At 36.2% G+C, this 21,802-nt stretch overlaps 4 protein-coding genes across 6 annotated transcripts in view; 2 read left to right on the top strand and 2 right to left on the bottom strand.

Annotated features, from left to right (window-relative positions):
• Positions 1-22: 22 nt before the first annotated feature.
• Positions 23-1,969, bottom strand: LOC139113205 (DET1- and DDB1-associated protein 1). The gene is made up of 4 exons (XM_070674182.1): positions 1,843-1,969; positions 1,455-1,593; positions 1,326-1,387; positions 23-1,091 (listed from the first exon to the last, which is right to left on the bottom strand). The coding sequence occupies exons 1-4, from the start codon at positions 1,966-1,968 to the stop codon at positions 987-989; spliced, it is 432 nt and encodes a 143-aa protein (XP_070530283.1). The 5' UTR covers position 1,969; the 3' UTR covers positions 23-986.
• A 168-nt stretch (positions 1,970-2,137) lies between these two features.
• Mt2 (methyltransferase 2) lies at positions 2,138-3,435 on the top strand. Its single transcript, XM_070674180.1, has 2 exons — positions 2,138-2,311; positions 2,411-3,435. The coding sequence occupies exons 1-2, from the start codon at positions 2,257-2,259 to the stop codon at positions 3,433-3,435; spliced, it is 1,080 nt and encodes a 359-aa protein (XP_070530281.1). The 5' UTR covers positions 2,138-2,256.
• On the bottom strand, positions 3,389-4,586 carry Maf-s (MAF bZIP transcription factor K). The gene is made up of 2 exons (XM_070674183.1): positions 4,272-4,586; positions 3,389-4,077 (listed from the first exon to the last, which is right to left on the bottom strand). Exons 1-2 carry the CDS (start codon positions 4,296-4,298, stop codon positions 3,712-3,714), a joined length of 393 nt encoding a protein of 130 aa, XP_070530284.1. The 5' UTR covers positions 4,299-4,586; the 3' UTR covers positions 3,389-3,711.
• Positions 4,587-6,089: 1,503 nt separating this feature from the next.
• Positions 6,090-21,802, top strand: part of Wake (wide awake) — a 71,135-nt gene continuing 55,422 nt past the window's right edge. For all 3 annotated transcript variants that reach the window (XM_070674170.1, XM_070674171.1, XM_070674169.1), the window contains exons 1-2: positions 6,090-6,361; positions 15,903-16,039. In XM_070674170.1, the coding sequence (XP_070530271.1) occupies positions 6,359-6,361; positions 15,903-16,039 (140 nt within the window). In that variant the 5' untranslated portion in view covers positions 6,090-6,358. The remainder of the gene's footprint in view (positions 6,362-15,902; positions 16,040-21,802) is intronic.

Here is a 21,802-nt window from a genome sequence, read left to right as displayed (position 1 = left end):
GTTCGGAGATCCCATACTATGCAGCTGATCATAGCTAAATTTCGCGATAAATATTTATTGAATTTATTTTATTGCTAATATATTTTTTTTATATATTAAATAAACTTTATTATGCAATAAAATAAAAATATAAAACTATATTAATAATTTTTATTTTAATTATTAATACTTTTAATACAATATTTTAATAATCATTGTAAGATACAATTATTATGATTTAGTTATTATTACACTGATTATGATAAATATTGTATAAAAAAATTTACAAGTTTGTTTTATTATAAGATAAATGCTTTACAAAATGAACATACTAATGACTTATTTGGCAAAGATGTATGCTGTCTGTTTTAAGTAGGTTTAATTTTCTTCTATAATAAATAATAATTATAAAAAAATTTGATCAGTATAATTATTATTTAAATTCCAATTACTATACATTTATATTAATTGAAATATTTAATATAATCACAATTAAAAGCATATAGAAGATAAAATTAAAAAGAATGAGAAGATGATATATACAAAGCACATTTTGCCATATTTTTTAATTATTTCAACTTTTAAATTAATTGAAATTTTTCGATTAAACTAAAAAAAAAAAAATATAATAAACATTAAAAATGATATAATCTACTGCAATAAATTTAAACAATGATATAGCCATGTATCATAAATATGTTCAATTATATGTCGTTCAGTGAGAAAATATAATTGAGCATAACATTATACTAAACTAAATCGTTCAGTAATTTAACATTATGCTGATTATTTTACAGGCTTTGCATACATTGTTGTTAACACTGAGATTCAAGCCTAGTAGTAGAATAGCATGATGAGAAATGTTTCTATGCTAACTGGAAGAAAACTCATCTGCTCCAATGCATTTTCTCACTGGATGGCATATATAAATAACCAATTGGCATATAAATTATCAATTATTCAAGAAACTATATTCATATAAAAAATGTAACATATTTTAAAGAATTTTATTGTGAATTTAGATCAAGACGCGGTCTTTTACTACGTACTGTAGATGCATCATCCTGAACATCTCCATTTGTAGACAAGAATTCTCTTTTTCTATCTGCATTCTATAAAGTTTCGTATATATATATATACGATTAAAATATTTTATAATAAGTTTATATTATAAAAATTTTCTGTATTTTATTATTTTGCAACAGTAAATATCCAGGGCTTCCAAAATAAAATATTAAATTGTAAAACTGTGGGTAAGGACTTACCATCTTCAATTTTAATTCCTTACCCACAGTTTTATGATTTCATATTTTATTTTGGACATTCTGTATATTTTGTCTCTTTACCTTTTTATCCCATTGTTGATGAAGATACCTCAATAAAATAGTTGTCTTTTCAGTAACTATAACTGTAAATATATAAATTAATATATAAAAATATTGTATATACATATTTTATATACAACATATATGTACTTTGTTCAGAAGGGTAATCCTTAGTAGGAAGATAGACTGATGGTCTTTTAACACACGTTCTATTTCCATTGTCAGTATGAAAGTTTGCAAAATTGGTTTCATCATGTGATGGAAGGCCTTTTAAAAATTCAGCAACAGACTGCAAGAATTTTTTGTATAAAATATAGAAGCAAAATTTAATAATACTATGTTGTATTTAAATATTATTGAATGCATTTAGTAAAATAAAGTTAGCAATATTTTCAAACACTCGATGTTTTAAAAGACGCTAAAATATGCATCGTTTGATATAAACATTCTTTACTTGCGCTCACAAAATTCGGAATATATACTGAATGATAAATAAAATAATAAGATAACAATTTATACAGCAATTTAAATTCCTCACCATTATAAGTAGATAATTTGGCTGCAAAGTTCCGAATAATTCACATAAATCTTTTAAGCGACTAAAATAATACGAGACCACTAGCCAAGCAGTCACCACCTCGCCACCATCGTTATAAAAAATCATAGAACATTCTCAGTAAGAAGATATTCGCAACACACAATTTAATAAGCTATTTCTCGACGAGTTGTGGAACGCATTATTAGAAGTGAACCCATAGCGATACGAACTTTACGAACATGCTGCATTTGCGCAAGGTCTGTGAGCGTGTGACATACACGCTATACATTCATACATACATACATACATATATATATATATATATATATATATTATAGGACTTACGTACCATGTGTTATTTGTAATTTTTTTTTTTTATGTTAATTGTTCTTTAGTCTTGAGTAATTGATAATTATGAGGGTGCTGGAGCTTTACAGTGGCATTGGTGGCATGCATTATGCGCTTCGCGGTAAAAATATCTCATATAATAAATTTAATATTAACATTAGAGTTTATTAATACGAAAGTAACGTATAAATTATTGTTTAAATGCATTGCATTATTTTAGAGAGTGGAGTTGCGGCAGAAGTCGTTGCAGCAATCGACATAAATCCTGTTGCAAATGATGTTTACCATCACAATTTTCCAAAAACTGCTGTTATGAACAGAAATATTCAGTCCATCACTGCACAGGAATTAAACAAGTTAAATGTAGATGTTATACTTATGAGTCCTCCATGTCAGCCTTTTACTAGATTGGGATTAAAGAAGGATGCCCTTGACAACAGAACTTGCTCTTTGATACATATTCTGAGCCTGATACCAGAATTGAAAAACTTACAATATATCTTGCTTGAGAATGTTAAAGGTTTTGAAATGTCTCGAATGAGGAACAAACTAATAGATTGTATAGAAGGTTGTGGGTACTCTTATAAAGAATTAATATTAAGTCCATGTCAGTTTGGTATACCAAACAGCAGACACAGATATTATTTATTGGCAAAAAAGAATAATTTAAAATTCTGTTTTGAAGAATCCTTTCTAGAGACTAATTTATCATCAGAGTTGTTAAAGCTACTACCAAAAAGCAAGCACTTGGTATTAGCAGAAAAGAAAGGTAAGATTAATCCAAGATCTGGTAAAATATGTTATACATTGGATAATATTTTGGAAAATACTGAGGACTCTAGATATTTGCTGCCTTCTAAATTATTACAAAAGAGATCTTGGGTGTTGGATATTCGAACATCTGATAGCAATGGTTCCTGTTGTTTCACCAAAGCCTATGGTCATTATGCAGAAGGTACAGGATCTGTATATTGTCCATTTGCAGAAGAAACAATCAGACTAAAATATACTGAAGTAAGCAATCACGAAAATGACTTGGACAAACAAATGCAAATTTTATCCAATTTGAAGCTTAGGTTTTTTTCACCTAAAGAAGTATGTAGATTAATGTGTTTTCCAGAAGATTTTAATTTTCCAAAGCATGTCACAGACAAACAAAAATACCGGCTGCTAGGAAATTCAATCAATGTTCATGTAATTAGCAGATTAATATTTTTATTGTGTACTGAAAATGAATATATGTAAAAGTGAAATTGCCATTCATTATCCTGTAACTAGATACTTAAACAATATTTTCTATTGTATATTTTTACATGCTAAATCAGGAAATATTTTATATTTGTATAACTTAAATTACAGAAAATAATGATTTCCAATTTATACATACAAAATAAAGCCTTTTCTACAAAATAAACGAAATTTGCAGTAATAACTGCACCATTAAAAAATTCACCAAACCATTTCATCTTAAATCTATGTCTAATATAAATATAAATAATAGTTGAATGATTAGCTAACATTTTATATGTTTTCCAAGTCTGGTGGAATAATAATTTTCTTTTCTTGTGCAAATTTTTTCAGCGCTTGATACTTTGAATGCCAAGATTCTATCTCTTCCCTCATACGATTATTGTCCTCCTGCATAGTCTCCATGTCGCGATACTCCTGAGTCTTTTCCGACTCCAATTCATCTTTTTGCTCGATACGTTTTATGCGACAACTAGCTGCATAACCTCTATTCTTTAAGGTGCGTCTTCGCTGCTTCATCCGTACAATCTCCTCTCTCGACAGCCCACGTAATTTCAACTGTCTATTTAAGTCTCGTACTGAAATCGTGACAAGCTCATCGTCGCTAATGTCTAGACATGGGCCAGGTGATAACGGATCCTATACAATGGAATGTTATACTTGATAAAAATTCAATAATTTTTAAAAGATATTATATGAAATAATGCTCAACTTAACGATAAAGGTACGATATTCGAATTAACAGGGAAAACTTGTATAAATAATCTGATTTTAATCTTTCTAAATATCTGCCAAGTACTCGGAAGGAGGCATGATACAGAAAGTGAACATACCATTTTAATCGATCTCTTTCCATCCATAACTATTCTCGAATCAATGGGTTTTCACGCCCGAGAGCAGAATAGCCTCGAAAACGCCAGAATCCCTCTGTCTTTTGCGTTTTCCCGATAAATATGCTTAGTCATTCTCGCAGACCTGAAAGACGCGTTTGCCGTTCCTACTAGCGGTACCATTCTGAAAACATTAATCCCATAGCCTACATTGGTTATGAAGCATCGTTTGAAACTTTCATCTTGTTCTCTGTCAAACTTGTGACATCTTAATTGTACTTTACGGCTATTTACTAATTTTTTTCAGCTCATAAATATGGAAAATAACTAAATTGACAAGGTGTATTTAGATAAGATGGAGTGGCGTAGAGCACGAAGTGTAAAAGGCAAAGTGGGCAATCTGATTGGTTGCTACGTGTCGTTCTAAATACATCGAGTTAAACGGGATTGGTTAAAATTATATCGATATCAAGTATGTTCTAAAATTTAAAAAATACCAAAGATTGATTGTTCTTCTAAAGAAAATTTGATCGTGATGGAATATTTAAATAATCGTATAAATATAATATCATTATACTCTATTAAATTGATTTCAAATTTTTAGAATATGTTGATTTATTATAAATATTCTAGTGGCATCACATATACATTTTTATTACAGAGCAAAGATTTTTATCGTCTTATATTGTCATGTAGGACGAATATTATATTTATAAGATAAATAATATAATTTTTTTGAGTTTATCATAAAATAATTGCCCGCAAAAAAACTGTACAGAAATGTTAAATGTCTAATTTTACAGATTTTGATATTCCATCATTTAAATTAATGAACGAGAAGAACATTGATTATGCAGATTATATCGCGTTAAATTCATTTCTACATTACTTGCTATAATTAAACTCAACGTCACGTTATGTATGCAGTAATATTTGTTAAATTCGTATTATGTAAAAAGTAGATTTGTAGCTTAAAGGAAAGCTTGTATTTGCACTGAAATTAATGTAGAGAACGTGTCGTGAATAAAATCTAAGTTATTACTGCAAGCATTACCGTAAGTATAAAGCTATTATGTTTGCATTGTATTATTCGTCTCGTTAAAAGAAGGTGAGAGAAATATGTATATGCACAAAATATTACATTATATTATAGAGTGTTTTTAAAGTTTGATGACCTAGTAAATAATTTGAGCATGATATAATCATCGCCGATTAAGTTGATTAAAGTCCTGAGCAGGATGGGAATTTGATTCATCATTGATCATTACTATTGACGAATGTGCGCGAGTTCGCATTATGACAGTTCTAGCTACTTGAACAAAGAAAGGAAGATCGTAACTCTCTGCAAAGTTTTCTCATTAACTCTAAAACGTAACTCTCTCTCTCTCAAAGTACAACGCGGTGAATGCATTAAATATTACATAACACATCCACATGAGCGTTATATATTATTACTAAAAAAAAAGAGAAAAAAAAAAGCTATAATTAAAACAGTCGAAAAAAGGAGCTTCTGGTTTCTCGTTGGTCAGAAATTATATTGACACTGCAGCGACTTCGATGCTCGAAAGTCGCCGCCAGTCAAGCCTGACTTGGCGCAAACATATCTTTCTAAAGATGCTCTAGCGTAAGCAACGAAACCACGATTCTCTACTCGGAGTGGCAAAGTTGCAGGCTTAACAAGGCGTAATTCTCCGACACGGTGTCCGTAGGAAATTGCAGCAAACTTTCAACGACGGGCTATACATTGCTTTACACGGAGGCGTCGCGTCGGACGTCCTCGGACGTCTTCGGGCGTCGCGGCGCGTCGACGTCCCATCGAGGCGCAGCCGACAGTTGGTGGCCGGACGTCGCGACGGTTGTTTCGCGATCGGGGTGTTTGTTGAGGTTAACTCTCGTTATTTTGACATTTGACAAGAGAAGAGATAGAGAGAAGAATTAAATTATCTCGCTATTTGCGTTAAAGATCACCGCGATAACTTGTGACCGCAAGCGACCGCCTTCTATTGTTCTATCGAGCTGGAGGACTTCCGGTGAAGGAAACGCGCTGCGGAAATGCGTGACAGCTCACGGTGCTTACACGGCTGACACTGATGGTCTGTATATGCAAATAATATTTAAGAAAAGGTTCTTTTTCCGCGAGAAATGTCGATGACTCGCATTCGTCGCGCGGAGTCGTTGCGAGCAGAATAGGCAAAGAAAAAGTCGATCTCGCGAAATTGCGGCAGCGGGGCGGGGAAGGTGGGGGGAGAAGTGAGAGGAAGAATGAATATTGCGACAAGATCATTTTCGTGCTTTTTCCGATAACGAAAGAGACAATTTATTGTTTTACCTATAACATTTTCTGATAGGAAATTAAACGGCGAAGGGAAATCACTCCCTCCGTTGAACGATAGGTTCGCAGAAACGCGAATATAATTTTAGAAAAATCTTTATCGCGTAATCGAAACGTGAGAAACTTTACAGGGATACGTTTTACACCTACGAAATATTGTTCGGTGAAAATTTAACGAGATAAAGATGTCTTCCTTTCACGGAGGTGCGTAAAGACACAAAAACGATGTACGGAATACACAATGAGCTCGTTCTTATTCAGGTGATTAAAAGACCCTGTTTTTTTTTTTTTTTTTTTTTTTTTTTTTTTTTTTAACGGTGAAAATGCCTTGCTTCTCTAATGAGCTCGTTCGTTCTCGGGAAAAGTGCGAAAATAAAAGTAAATGTAGTGTGACCGTTGAGACAGGAAGATAAAGTACCTCTCGTTACTTAAGAAAAAAAAAAAAAAAAAAGATGTTTGATTCCACAAATATATTATTAAAAGTTCATAAAAATTTAGCGGGAAACCGAATAGTTTTTCCTTTTCGCAAAGGGCATGAAGGGAGGGTGTGAGGGAGTGGCGAGCTCTAGATTATTCAAGTCGGATTCCCGGGACATTTATTTTTACACGTAACCGAATACTATGTGCTGTGATAGTTGAATAAAGATGCGAGTGATCGCGATGCAGGGTGAAGAAGGTAAAAGCGCCTGGTGCAGGAAAACGCGGAAGGGAAAACAAAAGGCCTTTGCCATTAATCTAGTCGTCAGAGAAGAAAGTTTCGTGTTTCCGATACGGATACTCGTCCGCGAAATCTGAATGTCGGTCTTCTCTTTCTTGAGACGCGCATAAACTCGATTGTCACCTACCGAGCCGACAAAAAAAATGACCCTTGACGTTACCGAAATAGTAATTTAATGTTATTGAAAAGTTGTGCGTTTGAGACAGAGAAAGGAGTAAACGTAAATTATCGGATATTCTGGAGAAAATATCGGATTTTTCTTCTATTACATCGTCGAAATTCCCGGGACGAAAGTTTACCGAGTAGTTGATGCTGATCGAACTTCTGGGTAGGTCCATGCGCGCAGAAGCATCTTTTGTCTCTTATTTTTCAGTACTTTTATTTGGTCTCTCGCGTCCGCGTGACCTATCTCTTTTTTATTTTATACATTGCTTTTTTTTTTTTTTTTTTTTTTTTTTTTGTTGTTGTATCTACGTACATCATTTTGACTTTATATCGTACATTTTTCTATACAAAGTTTATTATATTCTTACGCGCGATGTAAATTTCACAAAAGCAACACTTGAAAACAGAGGTCTTTCTATTATTAATTTTAATACCAAACGATATATTAATTTTCTTTTATATACCTAATGTTATATTAAAAACACGGTTGAATTTTGTATCAGTAACTAGTAAAAATCACAAATTCAAGAGAAACTAAATAGCGATGTGAGTCTCCTGTTACAATAAAAAGAAAAAAAAATGATCAATTGTAAAAGCAATGTATAAACTGAGCATGTTCGCGTAGTACGTCTCCCTGCGAGGCGCATAATCGGATAGTTATAATCGGACAGTTATGCATACGATCATACGTAGCTATAGACATTATGTCTATAATTATAGTGATCAATAATACGTATACACCGCATAAGTACTTATCGCTTTACGACTTGGTCGCGGAGATAATAGTAGCAAGAACGATTGTGTAAGACCCTTTGACCAAAGTCTTGGCAACAATTGGTAACAATTATATGCTAAATTATTTCCAAGATAGATTTCCGAACGATTAACGAACTTTGTTATTTCTTAAAATGTAATTTAAAGAAAAATATGATTTTACAAGTGAAAAGAGGATAAAACGATGATTTTCCGCTAAAAAATAACGAGCGTCGTCGTCCAATTTTTCTTCCTTCATCTCGATTGTTTGGCGAACCCCTTCGGTGATATAAATCGCGCTTTAGTTCGATATTCACTGACGGGAAGGTCTACTTCCCGCAAGCTCATACGTTTTATCGTGCTGCTGTGCAGCTCACGGGGATTTTCGCGTTATCTCGCAATCTCTACATTTTGTAATAAAAACGAGACATACGTAGTTTCGGCAATGTCATTAATATAATTTACATCGACACTCGAACCATCCGCTTTCATCGACTCTATGCGAAAGCATTTTTCACTTTTAACGCTTAATGAAGCAACAGCTCAATTTTTCGAGATATTATCGTACGTCTGCACTTAAAAATGATCATTTAACAAGAGTGAAATACATACAGTATACATACTACCCTGAATTTTGCATTTCGGGTCGCTTTGAAATTTCGCCGGTGTATTGTTTATTTTACTCTCGAAACATCAGTAGAAATTGTATGAATAATTCAAGAATGACTTCACACACATACTGGCCATTTGTCTTTGGCTGAAAAAAAAAAAAAGAGGCCGGCATCTTTCGAATACCGTCGGCAAACGTGAATCAAGATTATGCCGAGGGCTTTTAAGCTTTCCAGTTTCTCTCTTCGTTACTCACAAAGTTGCTCGATTTGTTACCGCGGATTTATTCGTTACGCCCGTCGGAAACTATCTGGCAAAATCCTGGCTTTCAGATATTTTTTTTTTTTTCCCCTTATTATGTATGCTCTCTATTGTCTCCGCGAAAAGCTGGATCATGTCAATTGACTTAATTTCTTAAGCAAATCTTAATTGCCATTGAAAAACACTTGTAAGATATACCATGTCGTTTTATTTTTATTTCTATTGGTCGCATAACTCCTATAAAAATCCATTTTTTTTATCGTGACATAATAACACGTTGGTACCTATAATCGATTTTGCCCAAGTCATCAATCATTTCAATAGTTTGTTATGGACCTGTCAGCACGTTAAAAAATTGATTCGTAAAATATTTTGCGTGCCAATTAAAAACTGTGAAATAAAACGAGGGTTTAAATGTGTTCTCATAGAGATTGTAAAATTTATTTTTTAAGTAAAACAAATTGATTTTGTACGTGGAGATTGTAATTGTCCTCGTACAGTTAAATTATCTCTGAAGTGAATCATTTAGCCGGTCATACATTAAACATGCAATTAACAATAGGTGATTAATGGCTGAGCTGGAATTTACACTTTCAGTCAGAAGTTTTAAACAAGCTTATGAAAAAATGCTGTGTATGCGTACTTAAATGGTTTAACTCTTTTATTTTTACACGACAAAAATTGCAAGTTTGCTCAACGTATATTAAAATTATATTCTCTTTAATGTTCAAAAATATTAAAAAATTATTTTTTTTTTTGAAAAAAATATTTTCTGAACGCGATATCATGTTAAAAAAATTTGAAAGAAAAAAAATAAGCTATTGGACAATGTATCGTGTATAAACGTAACATTGCTGGTGAAAATGTAGTTGTAATAGCAAAAGCAGGATGCGGAATAAGTGAAAAATGTTATGAAAGCAGTGGCGTTATTGAGAGCAACGTTATCAACTAGAATTGAGTATAAGTAAGAGTTGGAATATTTAAAGTTGACCTGGCTAAATAAAAGTAGGACTAACCAAAGCGCAGTAACTTGTCTGTTATCGCATTAAGTTTTATCGATACGAATTAAATAACTTGCATTAAGAGACGGTTTTTAAAGGCCGGCCGTTTAAATGACTTAAACCAGGGAGTATCAAAATGCAAATTAAATACCTTACGCGTGTAATGACTTCGGTCCGGTAACTGAATCAATAAAATCTCATTGAATCCTTTACATTGTTAACTGTTACGTGGGCTTAATCGGATTTATTACTACGACGAACAATACTAAACATTATGCGTTTTTCCTTCGACGAAGCAGTTACATAATGCAGTTGTATATTATATTCATTAGCTGACAGAAAGTTTTAATGTATCCAATCAAGACGTAATGATAAAATAATAACTATTAATATTATAAAAAAAGAGATGACTGTGCTTTGAACAAGTATCGTTAAAATAATACGTTGTCAACCAAATAATCTAAAACAAGGATCTACTCAAATAGAAATTAATAATTTTTTTTATGAAAAATTATTCGTTTGGGGTTTATTAAAGAAAAAAAAAAAAAGAAAAAAAGTCACACGCAATACTGGACGTAAACTTGACGATATACTCATCATGAGCGGGGGTGATCTAAGCTTACATTCGAGAAATGCTACTCTGCTTCGCAAGAACGTCATCGATATGTAACATTCTGAATGCCTGTGCGCCATGTTACATCCTGTCCTACCAAGGATTCCATTAATTTCCCAAGCCCCTCGCAGCGGTCGTTGAAACAGTTGCTCCGAATAGTTCTCGCGGTTCCCAATGTTCGACGAGATAGCCAAATGCGTCGTTAGGTGCTTCGCTATTGTACGTAACATCTCTAAAATAGTTTTCACACGTACGCGAGCAACAGCACTCTCAGCGGCTGCATTACATAAAATTACATTTAATTTCAAACGCGTGTTAGCGAAGCGATAAAAACTATTTACGTTATTTCTTAACTGCAAACAAGCGTCTTGTTTCAATATTTTGCCCAATTATGTTCCCATATAAAATTCTTTATTTCCGCAAAGAGTAGATGAAGCTTAATTCTGTGTTTATAATGATTCTTTAAATTTTGCAATGGTTATTTTATAATTTACGTATCAAATTGCCGCGACGCAGAATCTATGGATATCTTTCGCCAACGCAAAAGCCAAGCAAATCCCTGTAAATCAGGATCTGTTTGCATCAGTCACTCACTCTTAATCCACACCTTCTGACTCGGCAACCAAACCGGGTAGACGTCATCCTGATGAATGTTGACAAAAGTCCTCCGTCTCGCGTGTTATCGGTAATATCTCGGATGTCGGATTTCCCGTAGCAACGCAATTAAATCGACAAAACGGAATTTTTTCCTACAGGAAATTGCAAATTTTTTTTTTTTTTTTACTTTTATTAAGAAAAATAATCTTTATTCTCAAATTGAAAATAATTATTAAATTATATCTGCCATAACGCAGAGAAGATTACGAGACTCTTTGAGATCCAAAACATCGTGTGTGTATTTCGTATAAAAAGTTTGATAAAATTAATAATCAGCCGCGTCGAATGCGCTTAACGTTCTTGCCCTATTTCGATTGCATCCTGATTCTGACTTTCCTGCGGGATACAATCCCTGACCGCATACGATTGCATCGCACGCGTGGTATTCGTACTGCGTCTGGTATGCATTTTCATGAAATTGTGCCGCGTAGCTGCGTCATTATTCGGAGCCGTACGCGCATTCCGTTGGTTCCTTCCGCCTTCCAGAAAATACAGAAACTGCATTTTCATACCGAGAAGCCGTTAACTCGGCGCAAGAGTTTTCACGTCCAACGACTGTGCATTTCGCAACATTTTTCTCACTGCTTTTAACGCACTCGTAAAACAGTGCAAAAATACGAGATCCTCCCTATTGCTTGGATTTGCGGGGGAATAAAAAAAAGAAAAAAAAACAAAGGATAGCACGGTATTTTCCTCTGTGAAAGAGCGTCGTCGGAGTAAATGTAAATATATGTATACACATGTACATATATGTCTAATTTTAAATGTAACTTTGTGGTAAAGTTGTATTCATAAGACTTTATGCAAAAGAAACGTATCCCCGTGGTCTCCACAATGACGGCATATGGTGAAATGCATGCGTGACATGCATCATTTAAAAATAAAACGACATTTGCATTATCACTAAATATAATAATGTGTTGGCAAAATGCAGATAGATATATATATATGCGCAAGGGTAAAGGCGCCTCGCATAACAAAAGCTAATTACGTTAATTAATTGCGGAGAGAGCAAATAATGTTGAGCGAAACGTGCACTCGTTCTTATAAAAACTTTTCTCAAATTAATTCGCTATGCTTTGAATTTAAACGTAAGTTTCACGAATGTCGAGTCGATAAACATCGTGTTCGTCATTAAGCGGCATTCAAAACCACGGTGAAATTACGCCCCTCGTGATTGAAACTTCATTGAAACTGGTGGCAAATTGCAAGAAAGTTTCTTCATCGCGATGAAGCGGGGTTTAAAACAGTTTAGTAACAATCGTATTCTATTCCTTGTTTCATCCATTCCCATCTTTTTCTCTCTCTCTCTCTCTCTTTTTCCAATTAATTTATTAATTTGTAAAAATTAAAAAAATTATCTCGTCCTCTTAAGCTAGCAAATAATAATACAATCCAAAGTGAGTTTGAGTTTAAGATTCTTTATATTTGTTATTTATCCGAGAAAAAATTATCTCTCGTATAATATTTCTTTTTCACTCTCTTGCACTTTACTGAATCGCAGAAATATCGATCGGAAATAAATAATATTACGTATTTCGAGGCTCGATCACGGTGACATCAACGGACAGAGGGGAGGGGTAATATTTTCGGCTCAAATAATTGCTTGGCACCAGTGGATCCGACACCAAACAATATTTTCTGCCCTCCTAGTCGCGCCGAGCGGATCTCGTCAGCGGAAAATTGAGTGACGTCGGAAAGCCAGACCGTGCTGGAAGTTGCTAGTTGATCGTAAGGTCAATCGTTGCTAAAATTGAATGTTGATTGGCTTCGTTTCGAAATGTCGCGATGTATCCTATTTGTCATTGACGTTAATAATTTCGCGAGCTACTAACAAAGCGCAACGCTATAAGAAAAATATAATTTTTAATTTTACAAAAGTAGAAGATTGCCGGGCCGCTCTAGGATAATTACAATTTTTCCACCTGTGTTGGTGTACCTTGAATTACGTAATATGAGTTTGATCGATGAAAGGTGAAATTATTTCAGTCGCGTTTTATTATGTTCAACGAGAAATATAATGAACGAAAAAGGCCATAATTAATGATAGCTAGCTAGAAATCGTTGACGATGAAACTTATCCAAAAGGCTGTCGCGCGCAATTAAATCAAATTGAAACCTCCATTTATCGCCTAACTTTTCCACTATTCTTGTTATTTGTGTTAGGTTACACTTTTAATGGATGGCCCGCGATCGAAGAAAGAACGGAAACTTTTCGACGTGATTGGTAATAAGATTTATTTAGTAATTCACATAAGTTGGCAGAACGGATTGCAGGAAAGCGGATCTCGCCTCTAATATATTTCTACTCCTACATTTTCCGCTGGCCACTGTTACGCTCTCGCTCCTGTGAATACCAATAGTTGATGCGAACAATAAACGTTATTCAAAAGCGTGCATAATTCTCGGTGGATCGATAAAATTCAAAAGATTCTAGTTCGGCGAAAGTAATAAATAGACGAACTAAAGTTTTCTTCTCATTTAAAACGAACAAAGTACGATAGTACTATTTTAAATTATTTTAAAAGCGAAATTCAATTTTCACGATTAAAGTTTAAATACGCTGTGTCTGCAATGTTACGATCAGAGATCGATACGTACCTATATGCCAAGTGCACAAATAATATCAAACTATGCCCCGCTGCATGCGATGTATCGGAGACATACGAAAGAATGTGGCGTTCTGACCTCGATTCCTAAAAAAGCTGAGGGGTTACGAGTCGCAGCATCAATCATTGTCTAGGCGCTATATTTTCTTGTCAATACTATCGAACATACAAGTTGATTTATTTCGACCCACTCAAAACTCGCCGTTCGAAAATCACGCGCGAATGCCAACGCGTTAGGAAAGCGCTTAAAGCAATTTACGGAATAATCAGCTAATAATTATAGGATAATTGGACAATAATTGCTTCATGGGGTATTAATCGTCGTGTGAGACGTTAAATCGATACCGGAAAATCGCGCGCGGCACACCGAAATATACGAGATCTAATATTAGAATATTCTTCGAACGACAAATAAAACATAAAATGATGAACCAATGTATTTTCGAAGAAAACATCTGTGGTTCTGTTTGCGTATCATATTGTAAAAAGATGAAAAGGGAGTGCCTCCTCTTCTCGGGTGTCGGCACAAATAGTGTTGTTTATGGACATTTCTACCGCGTTCCCGACAACGCGCGGGATAAAAATTATTTTTTCACTGGCTGTGAGCAATTAAATTATTTGTTTTAATTAACTCGCGTCGCTGTGACGCCTTCTGATTTGTCGACGGCGAGCTAATGTCACCCGCTTGACAAAACAGTGACGTTGGTCCCAGTATATATTAACATTAATTTACAGGCAATCAATAGCGCACCGTTCACGTTGTATAATTTGTAACTAAATGTAAATTTCGATTAATTTTAGTCTGGTTATATGTTTTAATATAAAGGCAGCTTTCGCTTTGAGCGTCGTACCTAACCAATCCACTTTGATCTCTCCGACGAGAGATCGATAAACAGCAACGGATTCCGTAATGGAATTTAATCCTTCCAACGCAAGAACGAGCTTATAATGGCTTCGGTTATATTACGAAAAATTTACCTAGCTCGATACTAAGGCTGTGTAAATTATGTTAGCTGCATGTAATAAGTTGTGTGCGCGACGCTCTTTCGCTCGTTAAGACTCATTTGCCTCAACGAATTGCATAGTGTTCGTGAAATTAATCACGTATAGAGAAATTTCCGTTTATTTTAAAATATTTTGCAACCAAGTATATCGCTAATAAAATCTTTAAAGAGACTTTGACTTTATCGTATACGAGTCGCTGAGCCTCAACAAATAGTAGGTATATCTTAATTTTTTTCTTTTTTTTCATCTTGAGAAATAAAAGATTTTACATTAGAATGTTTAACAGACTTTATGATAATTAATGGTTTGTTTGGCAAAATCTACAAAAGAAATACTAAATATTAATATTTATAATGTAAAAAATGTAATATTATAGTAATAATGTTTCAGTGATAAATTCTTAGGTTATAACCTACGTTGTGTTCGTCGTCGCACACAAATTTCAATTACAATTTGGCTTTATACTCGGTGAAACTCGAAGAATCTGCTACGTTGTTCATTAATTGAATTAGGCATGAGCGGCGAAGCGTATTAACGCAAGCGAATAGATGGATTGCTGCTCAAGTAATAGTGGCAAAAGCTGGTAGCCTATAACAGCATCAAATAATTGCTACCGGAAAATGTTCAATGATCGAGATCGCAATAATCGGTCCGCAAATTTATCCATAAATGACGCCCCCGGGCGAGATACGTGTATGTCACGACCAATATTGCATTTAACGATAAACATAAACCAGAAACCAGAAACCAGAAACTGTCGTGTCTGATCTCGCGAGGAAATTTTCCTCTTTATTTTATTGGTTGCATAATTTAAAGTTTGTTAGAAACAGCGACCCACTTAAAATTAAAAAGAAAAAGAACTATGTTTGATAAAAATTGAATGTTAATTAAATTTTCTCGACTGTTCGTAGGTGTTGGGAGTATTAGGACGCAGAATGTCGAGCGGCGACAAGGCTTCACCGGGCCTGACCATCGATCGCGCCGCTTTTCTGCTTCTACGAGTGAAGAAAGCCTTCAAGAAGAAGAAGCAGCAACGCAAGGAGAAAAGGTAAGTGCTTTCCTTCGTTAATTTAGTCGACCGATGATTTCTGCGATGAGAAAAAGTGTGGAAAAGAGGACGAGCCATAGATGGAAGAACAGATGTATTTTCAGAAAAGAAACGCTTTCAAGCTGGATGCTTGAAGCTGTCTCGCAGCGACGGAGTGTTAACGAAAAAAAAAAAAAAAACGTGGGACAAGATTGCTTGTTTTCTTCGCGCGACTCTCTTCCGTTCATCATCTTCTTATCTTTAAATTACTTTCGATCTATCGCCTTTACGTAAAAGAATCTCCGAGTGCTATATGATTATCCGATGCGTCTCTACCGAGCGATCGAAAGTGCATTATGCAGTAATCTGTTGGCCCGAAGGCATCGAATTGATTCTGTTAGCCTCATGCCGGAGAAAAAAGGATAAGGCTAACGAAATCACGATCGATCTGGCGGAAAGAGACCCTTTGAACGCGACGACATTGTTCGTTAGTGTTATCAAAGAAAAGGCTTTGTGTATTTCCGAGGACAATAGCTTTAAAATGACTGCGTGTGTATCTATAAGAGATGCGTCCAGGACATAGATATGCTTTCTGAATGGCCTCCCGTATATCGGCCGTACTTAATCCACTAGAAGGATCGGTAAACAAGCCGACCCTATCCTGCTATCGAACGCAATTCAATCGGCAACAAATTGGCCCGGCTCCAGCTTATCGAACAACAGAAGCCAAAGTCTCTCTATTAATTTTTACGAGCGTTTAAATTGCCCGGACATTTAATCACGAAATTAACGAACAATCCCGTCGAACACGCGGTGAAAACGTGCAGTTTCATTTCGTTCCGCGATATTAATATTCCACGGCAGCTTGGCTCTGCATATTCATAAAGCGGCTACTCGAATGTAGATGTATGCGCTAAGATCCCCAAGGCAACATCTCATGTTTTCTATTTAATCCGGTCATTCTTCAGTATCCTTATTTATACAATATCTTACGGCAGTTTTATAAATACTTATCCTCTTGAGTTTTGTCTTTATTTAATTCGTAAAATACCGACAGATCGCTCGCCGCTATAGATATTTTTACGACTTGCCGAGATTATTTCCAAGTGCGATTTATCGCCGCTCATTAATCCATTTCGTAAACTAGAAGATGGATATATTTAACTATCGTAATTTGCAATTATGACTAGTGGTTTCCTTCAAGCTTTAATGTGCAATTAACGAGGGCGACCGTCGACTAATTCATTTCATCCCGGAATAACCTAAAGCAGGGAATTAGATAATTCGTCGATATTCCTCTCTAGTGGCCCGCACGTTGTGAATTCTTAATAACTGTTGAGGGTGTTTGGAATACGAACGAAGCGATATACGTGTGATTCATGGGGGTAGTAGCTAAAACACATTATAAAAAAAAAAGAAAAAAAAAGAAAAAAAAAAAAGTACCGTGTACGCTTTCGACGTGACGTAACTGCAATTTCGCGAAAATATGCAAATGTAATTAAACATTATGCTTCGCAATTTCGGCTATGATGGGGCGGCAGGTGATTAAATCTAACTGATAATTAGGCTAATCTAATAGTACGTCACGCCATTGACCGCAGCGTATCGTATATACGTCCAGGTGTTCACGTTCGCACGTAGGTCAAAGATTTTTTTTTTTCACATCCAGGTTTTATCAGCGCACCCTCTTCATCTCGTCCGGGACAGTGACGAAGGGTGCTCTCGAATTTTTCGGATCATTTTACCTCTCCGGGGTGCGAAAAGCCGATTTTGGGAAAGCGTTGTTTAAAAATTTTACACGTTGCCGGGATAGCGTATGAGAACGTATTACAAACGTGCGACGTAACAACAACTAAATCCCCGATAGTTTTTATTGTTAACTGTAACAATTGTGACATCGCCATATTGTGTAGGAAAAATGCTCGCCGTATACGATTCATTCGACACTTGATGCTTGCTTCAGGATTTCATTAATAACGAGATCTCGAGCGATGTAAGATTCAGGCGTACGACGCCACATTCGTTACGATTAACTTTATGTACTCTCGGATTATTCGAGAACTCCTTTGCTGCACGATCTTTACATATATAGGCGCATTTGCAACGTTGGGAAGAATAATGGGAAGAAAAATGTGGAACAAGCATGTGTGGAGCGGGATGAAGATCGTAAAGAACGGGCGAAGCCGCCGCCCCTTTGCCGTTTGTTCCGGGGCCGCATTTTTCTCGCGGAAATCGTACAGATACGGCGTGGGTGGGTGCAGGTAGATCGAAGATAATAAAGTACGTGCTATACGAGACGCGCACAAACTTGAGAGTTGACTTGCATAAGATCGGACAGGTGAGGCAAATGAGTAACGCGTAGAGAGAGACGTCGGGCGAAGGGTAAATTAGCCGGGACGAGGATTTTTTTTTCTTTTTTTTTTTCTCTCTCAGTCGTGATCGCAGGCATGCAATGTAAAATTCCAACTTAGCATTAAAGCGGATGGGTCATATTTTAGATGCAAAATTAGCGGAGCTTTCATTTATCTTGGCAATAATGCGCTTCGTCCCTCACTCAATCACTCGCGTGATTATCTTAACCCGGCTGTGAATAGATCTGCCCGAATTTGAGGACCTGGATGGGGAGGGTTAAATTGTGTTATCCTCGGTCGCACCCGCGCGCATGACGCTGGGACACGCGCAATTATGGATGCCTCGCAGTTACCTTGGTGAATTTAACTAAACTCCGGGGGCAGTATGCAAATTGTGGCTAACTATTTACCAAAGAAATAAGCAATCACCGCGAAGATGCACCTGCCGTAGTGCATTAGGTACACTTGACGCTGCAATGCCGTATTTCTGCCTCGTTGAGCATACATATCCGAGAGTTCCGTTTTCCGCTCCAATTTGACTCCTTTGTTGGCTGATACTACTTGCCGGAACTTCTGCGCGTTTATACCCGTTGAAAGAAATAAGCGACGCGGGTGTATGCAAACGTCTGAGGCGTATCGTATTCATGAAAAGGAAAATTTTTATTTCTGCGCTTGAAACTGCCGAACGTTCTTTATAGACCATGGCAAACGGTAATCGCAATAATAAATTTTTTAATTATATACCATCAGGCAGTTATAAAATTATTATAGCTGCAAGTTGCAAGTAACTTTATGCGTAAATGGATCGACGAAGCTTTGGTAACGCGAATAACGTGAAATAACATTACCCCGTTAAAAAATCTTGCCAGCGAGAGTTTGCGAGCTTTTCAGTTGTCTGTTTCAAGATTAATAAATACATTTTAGCTTGGACTCAACGTGACCCACTCTCCCCGTTTCATCGCCCCCTCTCCCCGTCGTTATATTCCCTAATGGACACTTGCTGCGAAACGAAGACTAGGTCAGGCATAAAATGTCCAAGGATATGAAAAAACAGAAAGTTCAACGTATTACGCAATGCGCGCCGCACTTATCTTTATTATTCGGTACGCCACTTTTACCTAGCCTCGAATGGAATATTCAGAAGCGTGATGTAACGCGAAGCAATTATCGTTAATATTATCGTTCTTTAAAATTTTCCACAATCAATTTTTTTTTTTTTTTTTTTTTTTTATTTCTTTCAACTCTAATTTACTACCACTCGGAGACACAGAAATAATATACTCAAGTTTTCGCTTTTTTATTATCGACATTAAAACCCGCAACATACTCAACTTGCATTTTCCGATGCTGCAAGTGTTCTTTATGATAGATCCTACGTGCGTGATAAAGCGCGCCGGAAAATTATATACCCCGCTATTGATTTCCTCGTGTATCGCTGACTCGCGCCGCAATCCCGCCCAGCCGCGCGGCCGAGTAATTTTTACGATCGCAGGGTTGCGATTTTTTCTAAACGAAAATAAGAGTAGGACAAATTATTTTCCACCTCCCCGAGCTCAAAGAAATACGGGTTTTCGCGAAATCCGCGTATCGTATGTACCTACGCGCGGTTGGTATTTCTTGCATGTTTTCGCTTAAAATCCGATATTAACGATTCCAGGTACAGCTTTAACTCGAAGCTCTTTCACCGTCTCGAGTCTCAATCGTGCTCTCATCATCATCATCATCATCATCATCGTCATCACCATCTAATAGGTATCCTCTGTTTAAAGAAATCGAGGTCAGGGCCATCCGTCGCACTCGTGTTCTAGGCCCGATTGTCGTTTAGCATTGCGCGACGTAAATGCGAAGACCGTATGCGCGTATACCTTACGCGTGACGACGTAGGTGTTGCATATCCGCGTGTTTTACTTGTGCATACGTGCACACGTGCGCACGTGTTAGGTTTATGCAAACCCTCCGTCACGCCCGATTAAATACGCCAGGGTAATGCGCGACACGTTGTTGGATTTTCGCGTTGGGGGCTTCTCGCCTACTTGAAAATGCGCGTAATTGTGCCGATTCCTGTTACGAATTACGCGAGATCGCGGAGTGCAAACGCATCCGCATACATTTACATGTCACTCGACTAATTTTGCGCGGTCCTCCCTTTCGCTGAGCGGGAAATAGCACGTCTACATGCATCGTGTGACGTAGTAATCTATCACTTTGAATGCACAGACATCGCGAGATGTGTTTTCCGAAATTACGTAAGAAGCTTCGCGCGTCGTGTTCCCTTACACGAGTTATCGGCGGGGGTGCATTCGATTCAATAATCGTGCCGCGTCAGCAAAATTCTATATTCGCGGGCTTGCATCGCAATCAAATAAATATCACCCTGCGGTTGCAAGCCCCATCGTAACAATTAGCTTGCAAATGCAAATTAATATGACGCGGCTGATTAATTAATCCACGCGGTAAGCTATAATATCGTAATATCATTAGGCCAAGCCTAATGCCAACTGACGGCTGTAGCGGTATCATTATTTGAGCGCCCACGCAAAGTAATACAACCTTATCAAGTAGCGAAGAGAAAGCTAGCGCGCGCGCGCGCGCGCGCGCGCGCGGTGGTGCTTAGATTGTCACGTACTCGTGATCGTTTATTTGCAGAGAACATGTGTATAATGTGTGGCAGGGTCAATCGCATTTCAATGCTAAGTACGTTATCGTTTAGCGCGTCTAAAAGTGTTAAAAAACTTTAACTGATTTTTCTCACGCGAATAGAAGAAACGGGAAAACCAATAATCCAGAAATTGGAAATCAGAGATTATAAAATAAATTATTATTATTATAAATAACACAATTGCGCATACATTTTTTTAATTTTCTACATTTCTTATTCGGAGGAAAATTATATTTAGCCCTTTACCCGTGTACTATGTACGTGCAAAATTATAATCAAACAGCTGATGTAGTTGCTCGTTTGCATGTTGTCATCTGTACACGACAGACAATTTGGAAAATTTTATTCAACTTTTGAGCGTAATGCGTCACGAAAATTAGTCTATTCAAAGTTGAATGTGTGTGTGCGGGTTGCCCTTAATTCACTTGTTTATGCAATCTGCAAATCCTTTAACTCCCACAAGATTCATTTGACGCGTGTATTATTCTTGCAAAAAGAAGGAACAAATTTCAGAGAAAACTATTTCGAGTTAAAAGTTTATATGCGGATAAAGTAATTGTACTTGATCGCGATAAAATACAACATAAAAATAGGTTATAAAATAAAATATATGTACATAAATTGTAAGGATATCACCAGTTTCAAAAAAGGTTGTCATAATTTTTCCGATATCTCACCTCGGACAAAAATATCCAATTTAAATATTTTTTAAATATATTATACGTTCGCGGCATCTGGTATTTTCACCCTCAAGCTCACCCGGGAGCTTCATTT

Source organism: Cardiocondyla obscurior, linkage group LG02 (genome assembly GCF_019399895.1).
Source record: "Cardiocondyla obscurior isolate alpha-2009 linkage group LG02, Cobs3.1, whole genome shotgun sequence".
Classification (NCBI taxonomy): Eukaryota; Metazoa; Arthropoda; class Insecta; order Hymenoptera; family Formicidae; genus Cardiocondyla; species Cardiocondyla obscurior.
This window is presented reverse-complemented; position numbering and strand designations above follow the sequence as displayed.